Below are 15,368 nucleotides of genomic sequence, written 5' to 3' on the forward strand. Positions count from 1 at the left end.
AGAACAACTCTGACACCACAGAATGAAAGATGACACTGCAGCAGAGCGAGATGGGCACTGTGTTCGACAAATTAGCCAGCTCGTTTGTGCACGCTAGGACCTTCAGGCGTATGATCTTCAGGGAAAAAAGTGTTCCCGTCAGTATAAATCACTGCTGGGTCAACACAGCTGGATATTGTGTGCAAATTTCACTTGTCTTTTTCTTTTTTTTGGTATTAAGATGTAAATGAATCCCCTCATAAAGACTCCACCTGTGTCAACACCCTACAGTTGCATAATGTTAGTTCATCCGGTCCTCCCTCTAACCCCATGCCTTCCTCAGACAAGAGTCAGCACTTACTTTTATTGTGATTTTTTTTTTTTTTTTTTTTTTATTTTAATGTCAAAAAAGGCTTGTAGGGAGTGGGGGTTAGAATCTGCAGCATTTTTCCTGCTGGTTCTCTCTCCAAATATTCTGACAGCACAATAATAACCCACAGAGAGGATTAAGAACTGGTAATCTGGGGGAATGGTGTATTTCATATCAACTGCTTCTTTATATTTTCGCCCCTTAGCTTCCTCTGTATAAACAAATAGAATTTTGCTCATTTATCCACTTAGTTCCTCTGTCTTTCTGATTAGAAATGAAAGGCTGGGAGACTGGGATAACCTAGAGCGGATGGTTCCAAGGATATCTGAGGCCAGCATGCCTGTGTGCGCATCAGTGGGAGTCTGAATGTGTGTGTGTGTGTGCAGATACTGTATAAACAAATGCAGAGCTACAGTGTACTTGAAGGGCGCGGCCAATTAAAGGAAGCCCCTGAAGGAGTGTGCTCATCAGGATGCAGTGAACACAGCAGATCCACTTTCAGATAGCCTCCTCGAATCTGTCACTGTAACTGAGGCATTAATACCACCAAGCTCTGTGGCATGAAACTTTGACATCTTTATCCTTTAAGGTGGTGACACTGAATAATAAAATGTTTCACAGTATTCATTTCATATAGAAATTTATATAATTGCATGTAAAAACTAGATTTTATTATTTTAACTGAACAACTCCCCAAAGATGTCATTATATCGTCCAACACTGCATAATGAAGAGAACAATTCAATTTAAAACATAGAGAGATTAAAACTCTTTCCAACGAGATTTAAATAACCATTATCAAAGAGCTAATACAGTATATTTGCTACAACATAATAAATATGTATCTGGCTGAATGTGTAAATGAGTAGGAATTTTATTTAATTTTGTAATGGAAACAAAGCTTGCAACCAAAATAGGTGGAACCATGCCTGAATGATGGACACCACTGAGGGGCATGCTGTGTAGTTACCCTCAATGCCGGTGTCCACTGGCTAACCATAAGTCACTACTGATGTTTCTTGCTGAACGACTGAATTGCCAAGAACACCTTCTGTTTACCTCCTTCAGTGCAGGGTAAATTAGTGACTTCGTGCATTCATCATCCCTGTTCTGAGAGATGAGGAATTAGAGGAAGAGCTTGAACCCTTGACCCCTACAGTGAGGGTGCGGGGTAGCTCTTTTATGTTGTTGGGGGGCATTCTGTTCCAGTGGTTTGAATGAACTTATCCACTGTTTATTGGTCATCCCAGTCACCACATCGCAACCCAAAAAAGAACACTCATTAGAGATTTTGGGCTGGTGAGTCATCAAAATGTCAAAATAAAGAAATCTTATGGAAGAATGGTCTCTGGAGGTGTTCTTCCAAACACTGGAGAAATGATGCCACTGGGCCGCCATGTCCTGGCAGCACATGATGGCCCAAAACCAAAGGAATGGGAAGAATATTAGCAGAACTTATTTCAACTTGGAGCTGTGGCACAAGTAATGATCATTTATTAATTTTTATAACTAAAAGGTGTACCTCATAGCAGCACCCTAAAATGTTAAATACATAGAAAAAGTGAATAAAAGCAGCCTGCTGGGACACTACAGATGAAAACCCGAAATCTCCATACCTGGTAGAGTATTCAATGAGTCAGATGTATTGATTGAAAGACTTCCCAATTACCAGCATACACTCATGGGCTACTTTATCAGGTTATTAGGCTCAACGTTAATGCAAATATTTAATCAGCCAACTGCATGGCATCAACTTAATGTATTTAGATATGCAGACATGGTCACGATCACCTACTGAAGTTCAAACCGAGCATCTGTGAACTCTGTGAGTGAGTAAGTGGCAGCTCTCTGCTCAAAAACACTCTGTTGATGCCAGAGGTCAGCGGTAACAGTAACTCAAATAACCACTCATTACAAACAAGACAGCATCTATGAACGAACAACATCCTGAACCTTTGAAGAGTTGGGCTATAGCAGCAGAAGACCATACTGGGTGCCACTCCTGTCAGGTAAGAACAGGAAACTGAAACTACAGATTTTACTGGCTCTCCAAAATTGGGCAATAAAAGATTGGAAAAATGTCTCGATTCCTGCTGTGACATTCGGATGGTAGGGTCAGGATTTGGCATAAAGCATGGATCCATCCTGCCTTGTATCAATGGTTCAGGCTGGTGGTGGTGGTGGTGGTGCATTGATATGGGGGATATTATCTTGGCACAGTTTGCAGCCTATTAGTACCAGATGAGCACCATTTAAATGCCACAGCCTACCTGGGTATTGTTGCTGACCATGTCCATCCCTTTATGACTACAGTGTACCCTTCTGAAGGCTGCTTCCAGCAGGATAAATGTCACAAAGCTCAGATCATCTCAAACTGGGTTCTTGAGCGTGACAGTGAGTTCACTGTACTCAAATGGCCTCCACAGTCACCATCTCAATCCAGTAGAGCACATTTGGAATGTGATGGAACAGTAGATTAGTATGATGGATGTGCAGCTGACAAATCTGTAGAAAATGCATGATGCTATTATTTCTATATCAACCCAAATCTCTGAGGAATCTTTCCAGCACTTCAGTGAATCTATGCCAAGAAGAGTTATTCCAGTTCTGAAGGTCCAACCCAGTACTAGCAAGTGTACCTAATAATGTGACCAGTGAGTGTATTATGTCTAGTATTTTTTTGTAGTACATGTTTCTCCTTTAATAACTCACATGTACAATGGTGCTGTGTTTGGTCTCACAGTTGGCCACAGATGACTAACAGGAAAAAAAAAAATCAAATGTAACTCGCAAGAATGTAAACAACATGCAGAACAGCATCACTAATTCCTTTTCTCTCATTTGCCAGACCATCCACACAGCACAATACAAAAGACACCATAGCTACATTTCACTTCCTCTCCTTTCCTCAGACCCTCCCCATAAACTCACAGAACACTACACCCACGCACACATTAGCCCTCCCAGCCCTCCCCCCATGCTCGTATAAACATCCATATAAACACAATGATGGATCAATTTCACATTCCCTTTCAGGATGCGGAAGATGCCTTGTCTCATTATCACTTTATATCATAACGTTGGAGTCCCCTAATGCTGCAATGCAAATGAGACTTTTTTTTTTTTTAAAGGCAGCACTTTTATTTTTTATGGCTTAAAATATTCAGAACAATCATCTTGTCACCTCAGATGATGCATCTTGTAGCCTACTTTTAAAAATGGGGCAGAGCTTTTGATGAGGCATTTTAAAAAAAATAACAGTTAACTAATGTGTGTGTGTGTGTGTGTGTGTGTGTGTGGGGGGGGGGGGGGGGGGGGGGGGGGGGGGGGGGGGGGGGGGTGAATGTGTAGTGGTTTAAAAGTCCTGAAGAGAAAGCATTCAGTTCCACCATAATGGTTTTATCCATTCATTTGGGCTTTATTGGCTTTGCCTAGCAGTAGACAGGGAGCAACGGCACCCCCAAGCAACAGCTTTCCCACAGAGGCATTTGATCATATGCTGACTGGGTGAAAAAGAGTGTAAATTAAAGTCCCTCCTCACTGTGACACTTTAAACACAAGACACGACAGGCCATATTTTCTCAGCCAAATCAGGAGCCTGAGAGATGGATACCAATTATAATTGCAATAGGAAAAAAAAAAAATCAGACATAGGTGTGTATCAGGAGCCTGGTGCTAAATCACACTAGCAGTCGGATAATGAAAACCTGTCTGTAGGGTATGAGGGACCCAGAGCCATTCTGTGCCAATGAAGAGGGGTGCACTTGAATTTGCATCACCCTGTGACATATCAAAGAGAATGCACAAGCACTGTGCCTCTTTGATTTTGCTAGTTGTGAAAGGCAAAGTTATTCCATAGCCCCACAATAATCTGCAGCTTTCTTACCATCTTACTGCAGTTTTAGCAAAGTAATGGACGTGAGGAAGATGGAGTGTATAAAGCATGTTGCATAAGCACTATGTGAGTGTGTGTGTGTGTGTGTGTGTATGCATGTGACAGTGCTGGGGCAGTGTGTGCACGGGTGGGGCAAAGTGGAAATGCAGGTTTTCCACAGGATCCTGTTTGAACAAAGTGGATGTTACAGCCTTGGTGCTGCTGACCAAAGAGCACATGTCATATCTGTGCTATTCATTCTGCACTGCAGTAAACATGAGCTTTTTTTTTTTTTTTTAATACTAAAACAAAGTAAATTAAAACCGCAAGCGGTGATATCGGGCCCTCGCACTCCCTGCGCGTCGACCCGTGGCGCTCGTCGACCCGTGCCGCACTCGGAGGTCTTGTGATCGTGATGGTGTACAGAAGGGTCTGTAGAACGTTGAATTCTTTTTTAGGAAAAGATATCTTTTGCTCTCGGCAATAGACCCAATGGAATATTTGGGGGTGGGGTCACGGCTCCAGCATGCAAAATAGGGCATGGGTCTGATAGACTGTTTTGATCAGGATGATGTCAAGAATGTTGAAACACATTTTCATACATTTCCGAGAAACTAAGTTTGTGGATGCTATACAAAATTTCATTTGCTTCTGTAGGGGGCGCTCTTGCAGCTACGTATAGCCTTGAATCCATAGTTATGGGTTCAGAGTGGCTGTGTACATGAGTGATTACATTTTCAGGCAGATCGGGCAAAGCATGTACGAACACGTGCCCAAACAATTTTGGTCGCCATTGAGAAAAATGAAAGCCAACTTCAATGGCCTGGTGTGACAACACCATTTAATATTTTGTCAAGATTTCCACAATATTTGATGGGCTGTTTGTCTAGATGATCTGGAGCCAATTTGGTCTCACTGGCTGAAATGCCCTAGGAGGAGTTCATTCAAATAGCAGGCCTGAAAATGGCAAAAAATTGACAAAAATTGACACTTTCAATTGAAGATGCTGGACTTCCTGTAGGGTTTCCAGTATGGCTCCAAGAGACTTTTTTGTACGTCTTAGGATGTTACATGAGTGTGCAGAATTTCAGAGCTGTAGATATAATGTAGCTCTGGGGCTAGCTAAAAAACATGCTATTTTATGATATTTCAAGCTGCCAGTAGGTGGCGCTGTAACATTTATGGACTTTATTGCATATCAATGTGTTCAGGGCAGGAGGCTTATCAAATTGATGAGGATTTCGTAAGGAATGGTGAAAGATAGTTTCATGCATTTCAGAGCAAAACTAATTATGTGGACGTCATACAAATTTTCATTTGCTTCTGTAGGGGGCGCTATTGCGCCTACAGTCTTGAATCTGTAGTTATGGATTCAGCCTGGGTGTGTACATGAGTGATTAAATTTTCAGCCTGATCAGACAAAGCATGTGCGAACAAGTGCACAAACAATTTTGGTGGTGAGGGAGAAAAACGAAGGCCAACTTCAATGGCCTGGTGTGATAAGGCCATTTAATATTTTGTAAAGATTTCCACAATATTTGATGGGCTCCTTGTCTAGATGATGTGGAGCAAATTTGGTCTCACTGGGTCAAATGCCCTAGGACAAGTTCGTTCAAATAGCAGGCGTGGAAATGGCAAAAATTGACACCTTCAATTGAAGATGGCCGACTTCCTGTAGGGTTTGGGGTATGGGTCCAAGAGACTTTTTTGTACGTCTTAGGATGTTACATGAGCCTGTACATTTTCATACATGTAGAGAAAACGTAGCTCCGGGGCTACTCAAAAAACTTGCTATTTTAAGATATTCGGAGCTGCCACTAGGCGGCGCTCTACCGTTTATGGACTTTATGCATATGAGTGTGTTCAGGACAGGGTGCTTATCACACCACTGAAGTTTGAGCCAGATTGGGCAAGTTGGCTTTGAGTTACAGCCATTTTTGTGTTCATGGCGAATCATCGAACTTTGCCGTCCCATAAGGGTCACGCCCTTTTGTCAAAAACTCACAGTTTTGAAAACACAGTAAGTCCAACTTCTTAAGGCTTTCCAGGTGAAATTTGAGATGGTTCTGCTAAACCACCTTGGAGCTGGACCTCCAAGTGTAAAATATGACATTTCCTGTTCCCACTAGGTGGCGCTGCGACAGATATTAAATATTGTCATATGTATGTGTTCAGGGGGGCACCCTTATCCTACTGGAGAAGTTTGATGCACATTGGATCATGTAGGTATGAATGAGAGGCAATCAAAATTTCATGGCGAATGATCAAAGTTCAAAGGGGCATAAGGACCCCTCCCCCTTGGCAAAAACTCACCATTTTCAAGATTTAGATTCCCCTGGGGGTGTAGGTTAGACAAACCAAATATGAAGATGATAACGTCTAAAACCTCTGAGTTATTAGAAAAAGTGTGAGGGCTGCAAATCGCCAAATTTGCATAATTAATTCAAAATGGCGGACTTTCTGTTGGGTTTAGGGCATGGCTCCAAGAGGATTTTTTGTGCGCCTGGACATGATATACATGTGTATGAAGTTTCATTCATGTACGTGAAACACAGCGGTGGGGCTCCAGTTTAGGGGGCGCTAGCGAGCCATTTGGGCGCGCCCTTGCCCGAGCCCATTAAAATACTTAAATTTTCACCAGGTGTGACGCATGTGCAGAGTTTCATGAGTTTTTGAATATGATAAAGCCCCCAAAAAGCCAATTCATTTGCCTGAATAATAAAAATAATAATAATAACTAGAAAAAGCATTTCCTGAAGAAAATGCACTGTGAATGCTGCATGCTGAAAGATTGGAGCTGAAATGCCAAGAAAGGCTTCAAACAGCTGGAACTTTATTTGCTGAATGAGCTTCAATGAACTGCTGAATACCTGAACTGCTGAACTGTTGAATACCTGAACTGCTGAACTGCTGAATTGCTGAACTGCTGAATACCTGAACTGCTGAATTGCTGAACTGCTGAATTGCTGAATACCTGAATTGCTGAACTGCTGCATTGCTGAACCGCTGAATTGCTGAACTGCTGAATTGCTGAACTTCTGAATACCTGAACTGCTGAACTGTTGAATACCTGAACTGCTGAATTGCTGAACTGCTGAATTGCTGAACTGCTGAATACCTGAACTGCTGAATTGCTGAATACCTGAATTGCTGAACCGCTGAATTGCTGAACTGCTGAATTGCTGAACTGCTGAATTGCTGAATTGCTGAACTGCTGAATTGCTGAACTGCTGAGAAAACTGCTGAACAGCTGCTAAACTACTGAACAGCTGTTAATAATGCTTCAAACAGCTGAAACTTTATTTGCTGAATGATTGGAGCTGAAATGCCAAGAAAGGCTTCAAAGAGCTGAAACTTTATTTGCTGAATGAGCTTCAATGAACTGCTGAATTTCTGAACTGCTGAGTACCTGAACTGCTGAATTGCTAAACTGCTGAATTGCTGAACTGCTGAACAGCTGTTAAAAATGCTGAACAGGTGTTAAAACTGCTGAAAGGCTGTTAATAATGCTTCAAACAGCTGAAACTTTATTTGCTGAATGATTGGAGCTGAAATGCCAGGAAATGCTTCAGAGCTGAATTCTGATTGGCTGAAAGAGTTAAAGCAGCTGACAAATGCTGAAAATGAATTTTAAATGCAAAACAGCTAAAATTGTCAAGAAAGTAACTAAATTAAATTCGATTTCCTTAAAGGGCAGAAAAACAACCTGAAGAAATTTTAACGGCAGCTGAAGAAAAACCATAAAAGACATTGAAATGGGTAAAATGGGCCACCATGAGTGAGATGGCTATGGCAGCTGATGACCTTGGGCCATTTTTCCTGGTCAAGTTTGTCTAACTTAAGTGCAATACCTATGTGCAACCAGTAGGTGAGCACAGGGTTGGTGAAGAGTTAGAAGATCTCTTTCTTCTTCAACTCAAGTTTGTTTAATTATCCCTCACTATAAAAGGTTGTATTAAAAAAAAACAATAAAGCCTGAAGACATTTAAACTGCAGCTAAAGAAAAACCAGAGAAGATATTAAAAGGGCACCACCATGACTCAAGTGGCTATGGTAGCAGATGACCATGGTCCATTTTTCATGTTTAAGCTCCTCCCGTTTTGTCTAAATTAAATGCAGCTTCTCTGTGTAAGCAGTAGGTGATCACATGAATTGCCAAAAGCTACAAGGTCTTTAATTGTAGTTCATGAATTTGACAAGTATTGAATGCCAAGAATCAGCCTGAAGAAATTTAAACTGGACTTGAAGAAAAACCGTAAAACATATTGAGAAGTTAAATCCAAGTTTAGTACTGTAGTTTAATGTCTTGCAACTGAAGGCTTTCAGCTGAATTGCTGTCATTCCTGAAATATTTGGGAATCTTGTTGCAAATGTTAAAATACACTGAATGATTCTCCTAAACATGAAGAAGAATGAAAGTGCAGAAAATTGTGGACAGAATGAATCTGCTGTTGTGGCAGCCAATGGGAGGAGCCACAGAAGCAGGGACTTATGGGAGTGTTTATACTGATGTTTGGGGGTTTTAGTTATTGGTGTTTATCAGTTATTCAGTGATGTTTTGTTGGTTTTACTGTGATTGTTGGTTTGTGATGTCAATGTGTGGTTATTAAGGGTGGCTGATAATGGGCCACCATGACTGAAGTGGCTATGGCAGCTGATGACCTCTGGCCATTTTTCCTGAGCATGCTGTTCTGACATTGTGTCATTAAAGATATTGCTTCTCTGGTTAACCACTAGAGTGCGTGCGTTCACAGCAAAAAAAGCTAGAAGATTTTTCCTTTTTCAGCTGAAGTTTGCTAAAGTGTCAATATAAATAGCATTAAAGGCTCAAGAAGGTCTTGTAAAAATAAACACACACTGAAACTTTGTCCTAAACATGAAGGATAAAGAAGGTGCAGAAAACTGTGGAAAGAATCAGTATAATATGATTGAATAAGAAAAGATTTAAAGTTCAAAACTAACTTGAGAATCTTTTAAGTTTGGGGTAAGTTCACATAAAAATAATTTTTGAACTGTGAGCGCCACAAGGACCTGCTCTAAACAGTGGTGTAAATTTTATTTTCCTGGGCTCAAAAGTGTGGTTGTGGGAGCAGTTTAAAAAAGGTACTCATTTCTGCTTTGGAGAAAATCAGCTCTCTAATCAGGCTCCCACTCTAGCAAACACAATACACAACCATTATAAACTCTGAAACGCCTGAAAAACCTCTTTAAACTTAAACGCTCACTGTGCTTAAACCGTAAAAGAAATTTTAACAGTAGCTGAAGAAAAACCATAAAAGACACTGAAATGGGTAAAATGGGCCACTATGAGTGAGATGGCTATGGCAGCTGATGACCTTGGGCCATTTTTCCTGAGCATGCTATTCTGACATTGTGTTATTAAAGCTGCTGTTTCTCTGGTTAACCACTAGAGTGAGTGCAGTCACAGCAAATTAAAGCACCAAGATTAATTTCTTGTTCAGCTGAAATTTGCTAAAGTGTTAATATAAAAAGTTTTAAAGCCTCAAAAAGGGCTTGAAGAAATAAACACACACTGAAACTTTGTCTTAACAAGAAGGTACAGACAACTGTGGAAAGAATGAGTTTAATATTATTGAATATGAAGAGATTTAAAGTTCAAAACCCAATGGAAAATCTTTTAAGTTTAGGGTAGAGTGGGACTTGAACCTGCTCTCTCTGCTTCTTTTGCATTCATGGTCCAGTGTTTCTACCACTGAGCCAACAGGAGTCTCATACAAGCAGTGAGGTTTGCATGCATACATATTGGAGAGCTCTCCCAAGCTGAATGCTTGCAAATGCGCCAATTGAAAACACCTGCGAGGTGCACTGCTTACCTGCTGAGGTGTGTGCACTCTGGCCAAATTTGACTCGGCGCAACTGTCAAATAAGTGCTTCTAAATCAAAAACCGTAGCTCCTATCAAAATCATTTTTGAACTGTGAGCACCACAAGGACCTGCTCTAAACAGTGGTGTCATTTTTATTTTCCTGGGCTCAAAAGTGTGGTTGTGGGAGCAGTTTAAAAAAGGTGCTCATTTCTGCTTTGGAGAAAATCACCTCTCAGAAATTACTATGGAGGTTAATGAAGGAGTTGGAAGGTACTCTCTCTGTTTGAATGCTTACAGTTTAAAAAGTGTACATTTGACAGGGTTTAAAGACACATTTTTTGAAAGTAGAGAAGCAGCTCTACATTTTGAGCAAAAAATCATGGCTGTAGAGTGAAGAGTGTGTACACAGCGGCAGTTTAGAAATAAATTTTCCATCTGAAAGTTTTGAAGTCTCCCACTCTACTAATCAGGCTCCCACTCTAGCAAACGCAATACACAACCATTATAAACTCTGAAACGCCTGAAAAACCTCCTCACACTTAAATGCTCACTGTGCTTAAACCGTAAAAGATTTTAAAACACAAAGTAATAGCTGAATAGCTGAAAGGCTTGGCTTCATTTTAAAGCTTAAATGGTTTCTCTAGCTTAAGGTATGCTGAAGTTATTAGCTTTTAAAGCCGGAAAGGATTTTTAAAGGATTTGAAACTTCCCCATTCATTTTCAATGGGGCTAAAAATTCAGAAAAATATTAATATAAAATCAATGCTTAAAGATTTGAACCAGAAAAGTAATAGCCCACTTCTCCTGAAGAAGCTGAACGTTTTGATACCTTAATTGTTTCTGTAGCTTAAGCGGTTTTTGAGTTTTTAGCGGTCAAAAAACGTACGGAAGAACATATAATATATAATAATAAAGATTACAAGAACAATACTGTGAATGCTTGCAGCATTCACAGTAATAATAAACGAAGCAATTACAATAGGGCCTTCGCACAGTTCGTGCTCGGGCCCTAATAAAAAACAACAACACCACTGAGGTCCAATCAGGTACGGGAAGACACGTAATGACACGCCAGGTGCTACATCCTCCTTCCCTGCCCATCCTCCCTCCAGCTCTCTGTGAGCGCGCGCGCGCACACACACACACGCACACACACAAAACTGAAAAATTAAATTCTTAGCCATTTCTGGCGGGAATGGGAGCGCATCCGTGCCCTCATTAGAATAGCTCCAAGTCCAGTCGTGAAAGCTACAAGGCCCAATTTCCTGTCACTTTGGCGGCACCCTGAGTGGGACGATGCCACCAAAACACCAATTATAAGCCAAGGAGCTGAGGAATGAAGCGGTATTATTGGGCCGCCAAGCGGACCATCTGCAGACTTCATCAAACGCTCAGCCCACAGCGTCCAGACGGGCTGAAGCGGATGCCCGGTTTAAGTTGCGATATCATGCAGAGCATATTGACCACCGCAAACAGTACACGGCCTCTTACTCTCTCACGCACTGATAAGTGCACACAAAGAGGGAAAGCGAGAGACACGCACAAGATATGATCCGAATTACGACTCAATTAAGAGCCACTGAGTCAAGGTCGTTTACAGCCGCAACATCCATCTCCTAAACGATACTTCTGCTTCTAGTTTTTCCGTTCCAACGATAAAATTATAATTTATTGCAGATTAAGACGCTGTGTGTTTTTTTTTCTTTTTTCTTTTCTGGTTTTATTGTCATGCTGATAGCCATGCCTTAGTTTAACCAAACCTCGGGGGTGTTCAGCGGAGTAAACTCCAATTAGGACACCTGATTTATCTCTCTGTCTGTCCTCCACAAAGCGGTGACACTGCGCCGCTGTGGATTTTATCAGTACGCAGTAACCCAGCGGGATCCTGCTGTCTGATATATGTGAAAACTTTACAAAGATGCCCAGCTGTCTGACGTGTACTCACCATCAATAACGGTCTTCATGATTTAGATGGGGGTGAAATCCAGAGACTGTATAAAATCCAAGAATGAATCCCACGTATGCGGAGACAGGTAGGAAATCCACTAATTATTGCAATTTATGGGTTCTTGCAAATCCAGTGCAAGGTGGGAAACGGGCAGACTAAAGCACCCCTGCACCCCTCAAACTTTAGCCGTAGGTCTTCCCGAGTGGGGAGCCACGTCTCCAGCTGCACCCTGGCTCAGTCATATGGACGAGGGATTCAAAAACAGTCAGCAATAAACATCCAATTTGGGATCTGTAGACTCGACGCACCAGTCGACACCTCCCCAAATATAGGACGCGCAAACAGCTCGGGAGAAGAGCTTAAAGTGTTAACGCAGAAGTGGAGAATCAGCGACACAGGCGAAACCCGAGTATTGAATCCATCTTTTGAAATCGCAGATCATATCCAGTGTGATCACTTGCCCCTCTGTATATTTCCCAAGTACACTCAAGAAAAAAAAAAGTGTGTGGAATGAACACGGTTATCGGCCGCACTGGTGCGCACCAGTGTGCGTTTACCACGGAGAGGTGGAAAGGGAGGGCGGGGCAGCAAGGGGCGTTTGGCGGAAAGAGACAGAAAGAGGGAGAGAGAGAATTCGAAGATGAATGTTTTATGGGTCTGTATCACGCTGCAAAAAATATCCCTTCTAATTCTTAGTGTACGGGCTATTAATCATGACAAAGGAGAGGTTTTATATCCGCGGCTATATAGAGAAAATCCTTGACAAATGCAAAACTGAACTGAACAATTAATAATATTAATAATAGTAATAATTTGAGATAACTGGTGTAATTTCGTGATTGAAAGAGTGATTCTGATACTTAATGACTTATTCAGAGAGACATTTCTTGCAGTGCTAGGCTGTGCTCTAATGAATGTTTTATGTGCAGGGGTGGTGGGCTGGTGGTGGGTAGGAAGGTGACGTGAGGCGAATCTATTTGGATCGGACATGGCCAGGCACGCACATGCATACGAAAACACTCCCAGAAGACAGGCGCAGAGCCAGGCCTGCTGCTGGGACCCAAGCTTCCTCACGGGGACGGCACAGTTTGGCTGTCCTGACGTCGTGGGCGTAGTTGTTAAAGCCGAGAGAAACAAAGATCTTAGATTTGCTTGGTTAACGGAACATTTATAATCATGACACTTACCTGAGACCCGTGAGTACTGCTGGAAACGTTTTCCTTTTTATTTCGGGAGGTTGTGTGTGTGTGTGAAAATACCCACTGAAAACCCATCAAAACTGATTTCTTCATGTCCACAGAACTCAGCAGTGTATATATATATATATATTTTTTTTTTTTTTGATTGTATATTAGATAATAACCTGTGTTTTTACGAAGGGCTTAAACTACTGAACCACAGATCTGCACTGTGTATGCACCGCTGATTGGCTCCAACACCAATTCACCCCGTCTTTGGCCTGCGCCTTTGATGGGTTTAGCTGAGACCCTGAAGGATTGGAGTAGCAGCAGCGGGCTATTATCTATAGGTGCCACACGCCCCCTACCGACAAACATAAAAAATGATTTTCAGCATCACAAAGAGAAAGAGACTCCTCATCTCGAGATGATGTCTCCCACCTCGCCTTAGATACGGCGCAGAATCCAGCTGAATGTAAGCACTGGCACAGAAATTACTGGATTTAAAGTAGAAGGTGCATTGTTTATATTTTTTTCCCTCAATAAGAAATTCTGGAATTAACATTGATGACGATAAATGTTAACAAGTTTCCAAATACACACACGGAGCTCAGATTTGTCCTTTATAACACTTTTGACTGTTGATTGGAAGCACATACAGACAAGATCAAACACTTGCATACTACAGTACAGCACATAAAAGCCACAAGATTACCATAGGGAGCAGGTGAATGGAAACCACAGCCAGGTGGGTGGTTTAGCTGAGTGTAATGGAGGATGCAGCAGGCTAATCCCAAGCTTACAACTACCACCAATATTGAATCACGCTATCAGAATATGTATGTGAGCCACTAGCCTGGTATTTGCTCACAGTTGAGACCGGCAAGGCCAGATGGCCAGCAGAGACACAGTCCAAAGCCGCCTCAGCAGCCCGCTGAGAACCAGGTCACCCTGCCAGAAAGGAAGTGCTGTCACCTTTCACTGTCATCTCTGTCTCTCATGCTTTATCCTAATGCATCCATGTGGACAAACACATGTTTGTGGATAATCCTGCCATGCACTTGTATGTTATGCATTTTTGTGTCCTTGAGTGAATGTAACAAAACCATTATGTGCTCTGTGTGTGTGTGTGTGTGTGTGTGTGTACACACACACACACACACACACACAGCTTTTCAGAGAAAAATAATACTAATTATGATGAGCAACCTAAAAGTTGCATTTCCCAGCAAATTCACAGCAACAAGAATGGTGAGAATTTTGAGTGTGTGTTAAGTCTTAGAACCAAAACATCATTAAACAGATAAGAACATGAGTTGCATATAAAATGAGATCTTAATTAAGTCTCAGCATATTGTGTTGACATGATCACAAAATCTGCCACAGCAAGACATTTCCATAGTATAACCCCACTCACCGTTATTTCCAGCAAAAAATATTAATTTGGTTCAATTGTTATGTCTCCTGGTGCTAGGAACTTAGGGGTGTGGTGCAAGTGATTATCATCACTTCCCCTGCTCATTATACAACATGCACACTCCCTACTGAGTCCTCTGCTAGCCCTGTTATAGTATATCACAATGATATGCACCAGCAAGTGAAAAGGACGCAGGTAAATTGTCGTGGGAGCTTTGAGGCTGGAGGCCTTGCACAACGAGTGACTGTAAATTAACTAAGGGTGGATCATTGCCATGCGAATGGGAGAAAAAGGAGATTGGAGATCTTTAATTCATGACAGTAATGAAATGAGTCAAGCTGTTGAGTCTCAAAGGCAGTGGATCCCTAGGCTGAGACTCTACTGTTCTTTTCATCCCAAGTCTGACAGATCAAAAGGAGAACAGGGGCATAAATGACTTCCTTTGGTAATAGGAAAGTTAGTTGTGTTCCACTGCCACAGGAACTACAGCAGGGCCAGTGTTAATCACAGTATATGGATGACAGCTAAAGCGTATTGCTTTTACACACTTTGGATTACAGAATGGACATAATTGAACATGAAGATAATTTGGTGAGTTATGTTTGAGTTTGAAAAAGGTCATGGAGGTTCTCTAGGGCAACCTATCCATAAAATATGGTTGACAGCGGCTTATACATCCCCCTGACTGACAGCGCTTCCTTATGTTTTCTACATTTCCAAACTATGGAAATATTCAACAACACTTAAAAAAGTGTAGGCGTTTTGCCTTCGTGAAA

The 15,368-nt window shown here is 41.6% G+C and overlaps 1 protein-coding gene across 1 annotated transcript in view; it reads right to left on the reverse strand.

Moving 5' to 3' along the window:
* Positions 1 to 12,558, reverse strand: part of rtn4r (reticulon 4 receptor) — a 51,386-nt gene extending 38,828 nt beyond the window's left edge. The window contains exon 1 of the mRNA XM_030738462.1: positions 11,995 to 12,558. Coding sequence (XP_030594322.1) covers positions 11,995 to 12,013 — 19 coding nt within the window. The 5' untranslated portion in view covers positions 12,014 to 12,558. The remainder of the gene's footprint in view (positions 1 to 11,994) is intronic.
* Positions 12,559 to 15,368: the final 2,810 nt, after the last annotated feature.

The sequence above is a fragment of the Archocentrus centrarchus genome, chromosome 9, assembly GCF_007364275.1.
Source record: "Archocentrus centrarchus isolate MPI-CPG fArcCen1 chromosome 9, fArcCen1, whole genome shotgun sequence".
NCBI lineage: Eukaryota > Metazoa > Chordata > Actinopteri > Cichliformes > Cichlidae > Archocentrus > Archocentrus centrarchus.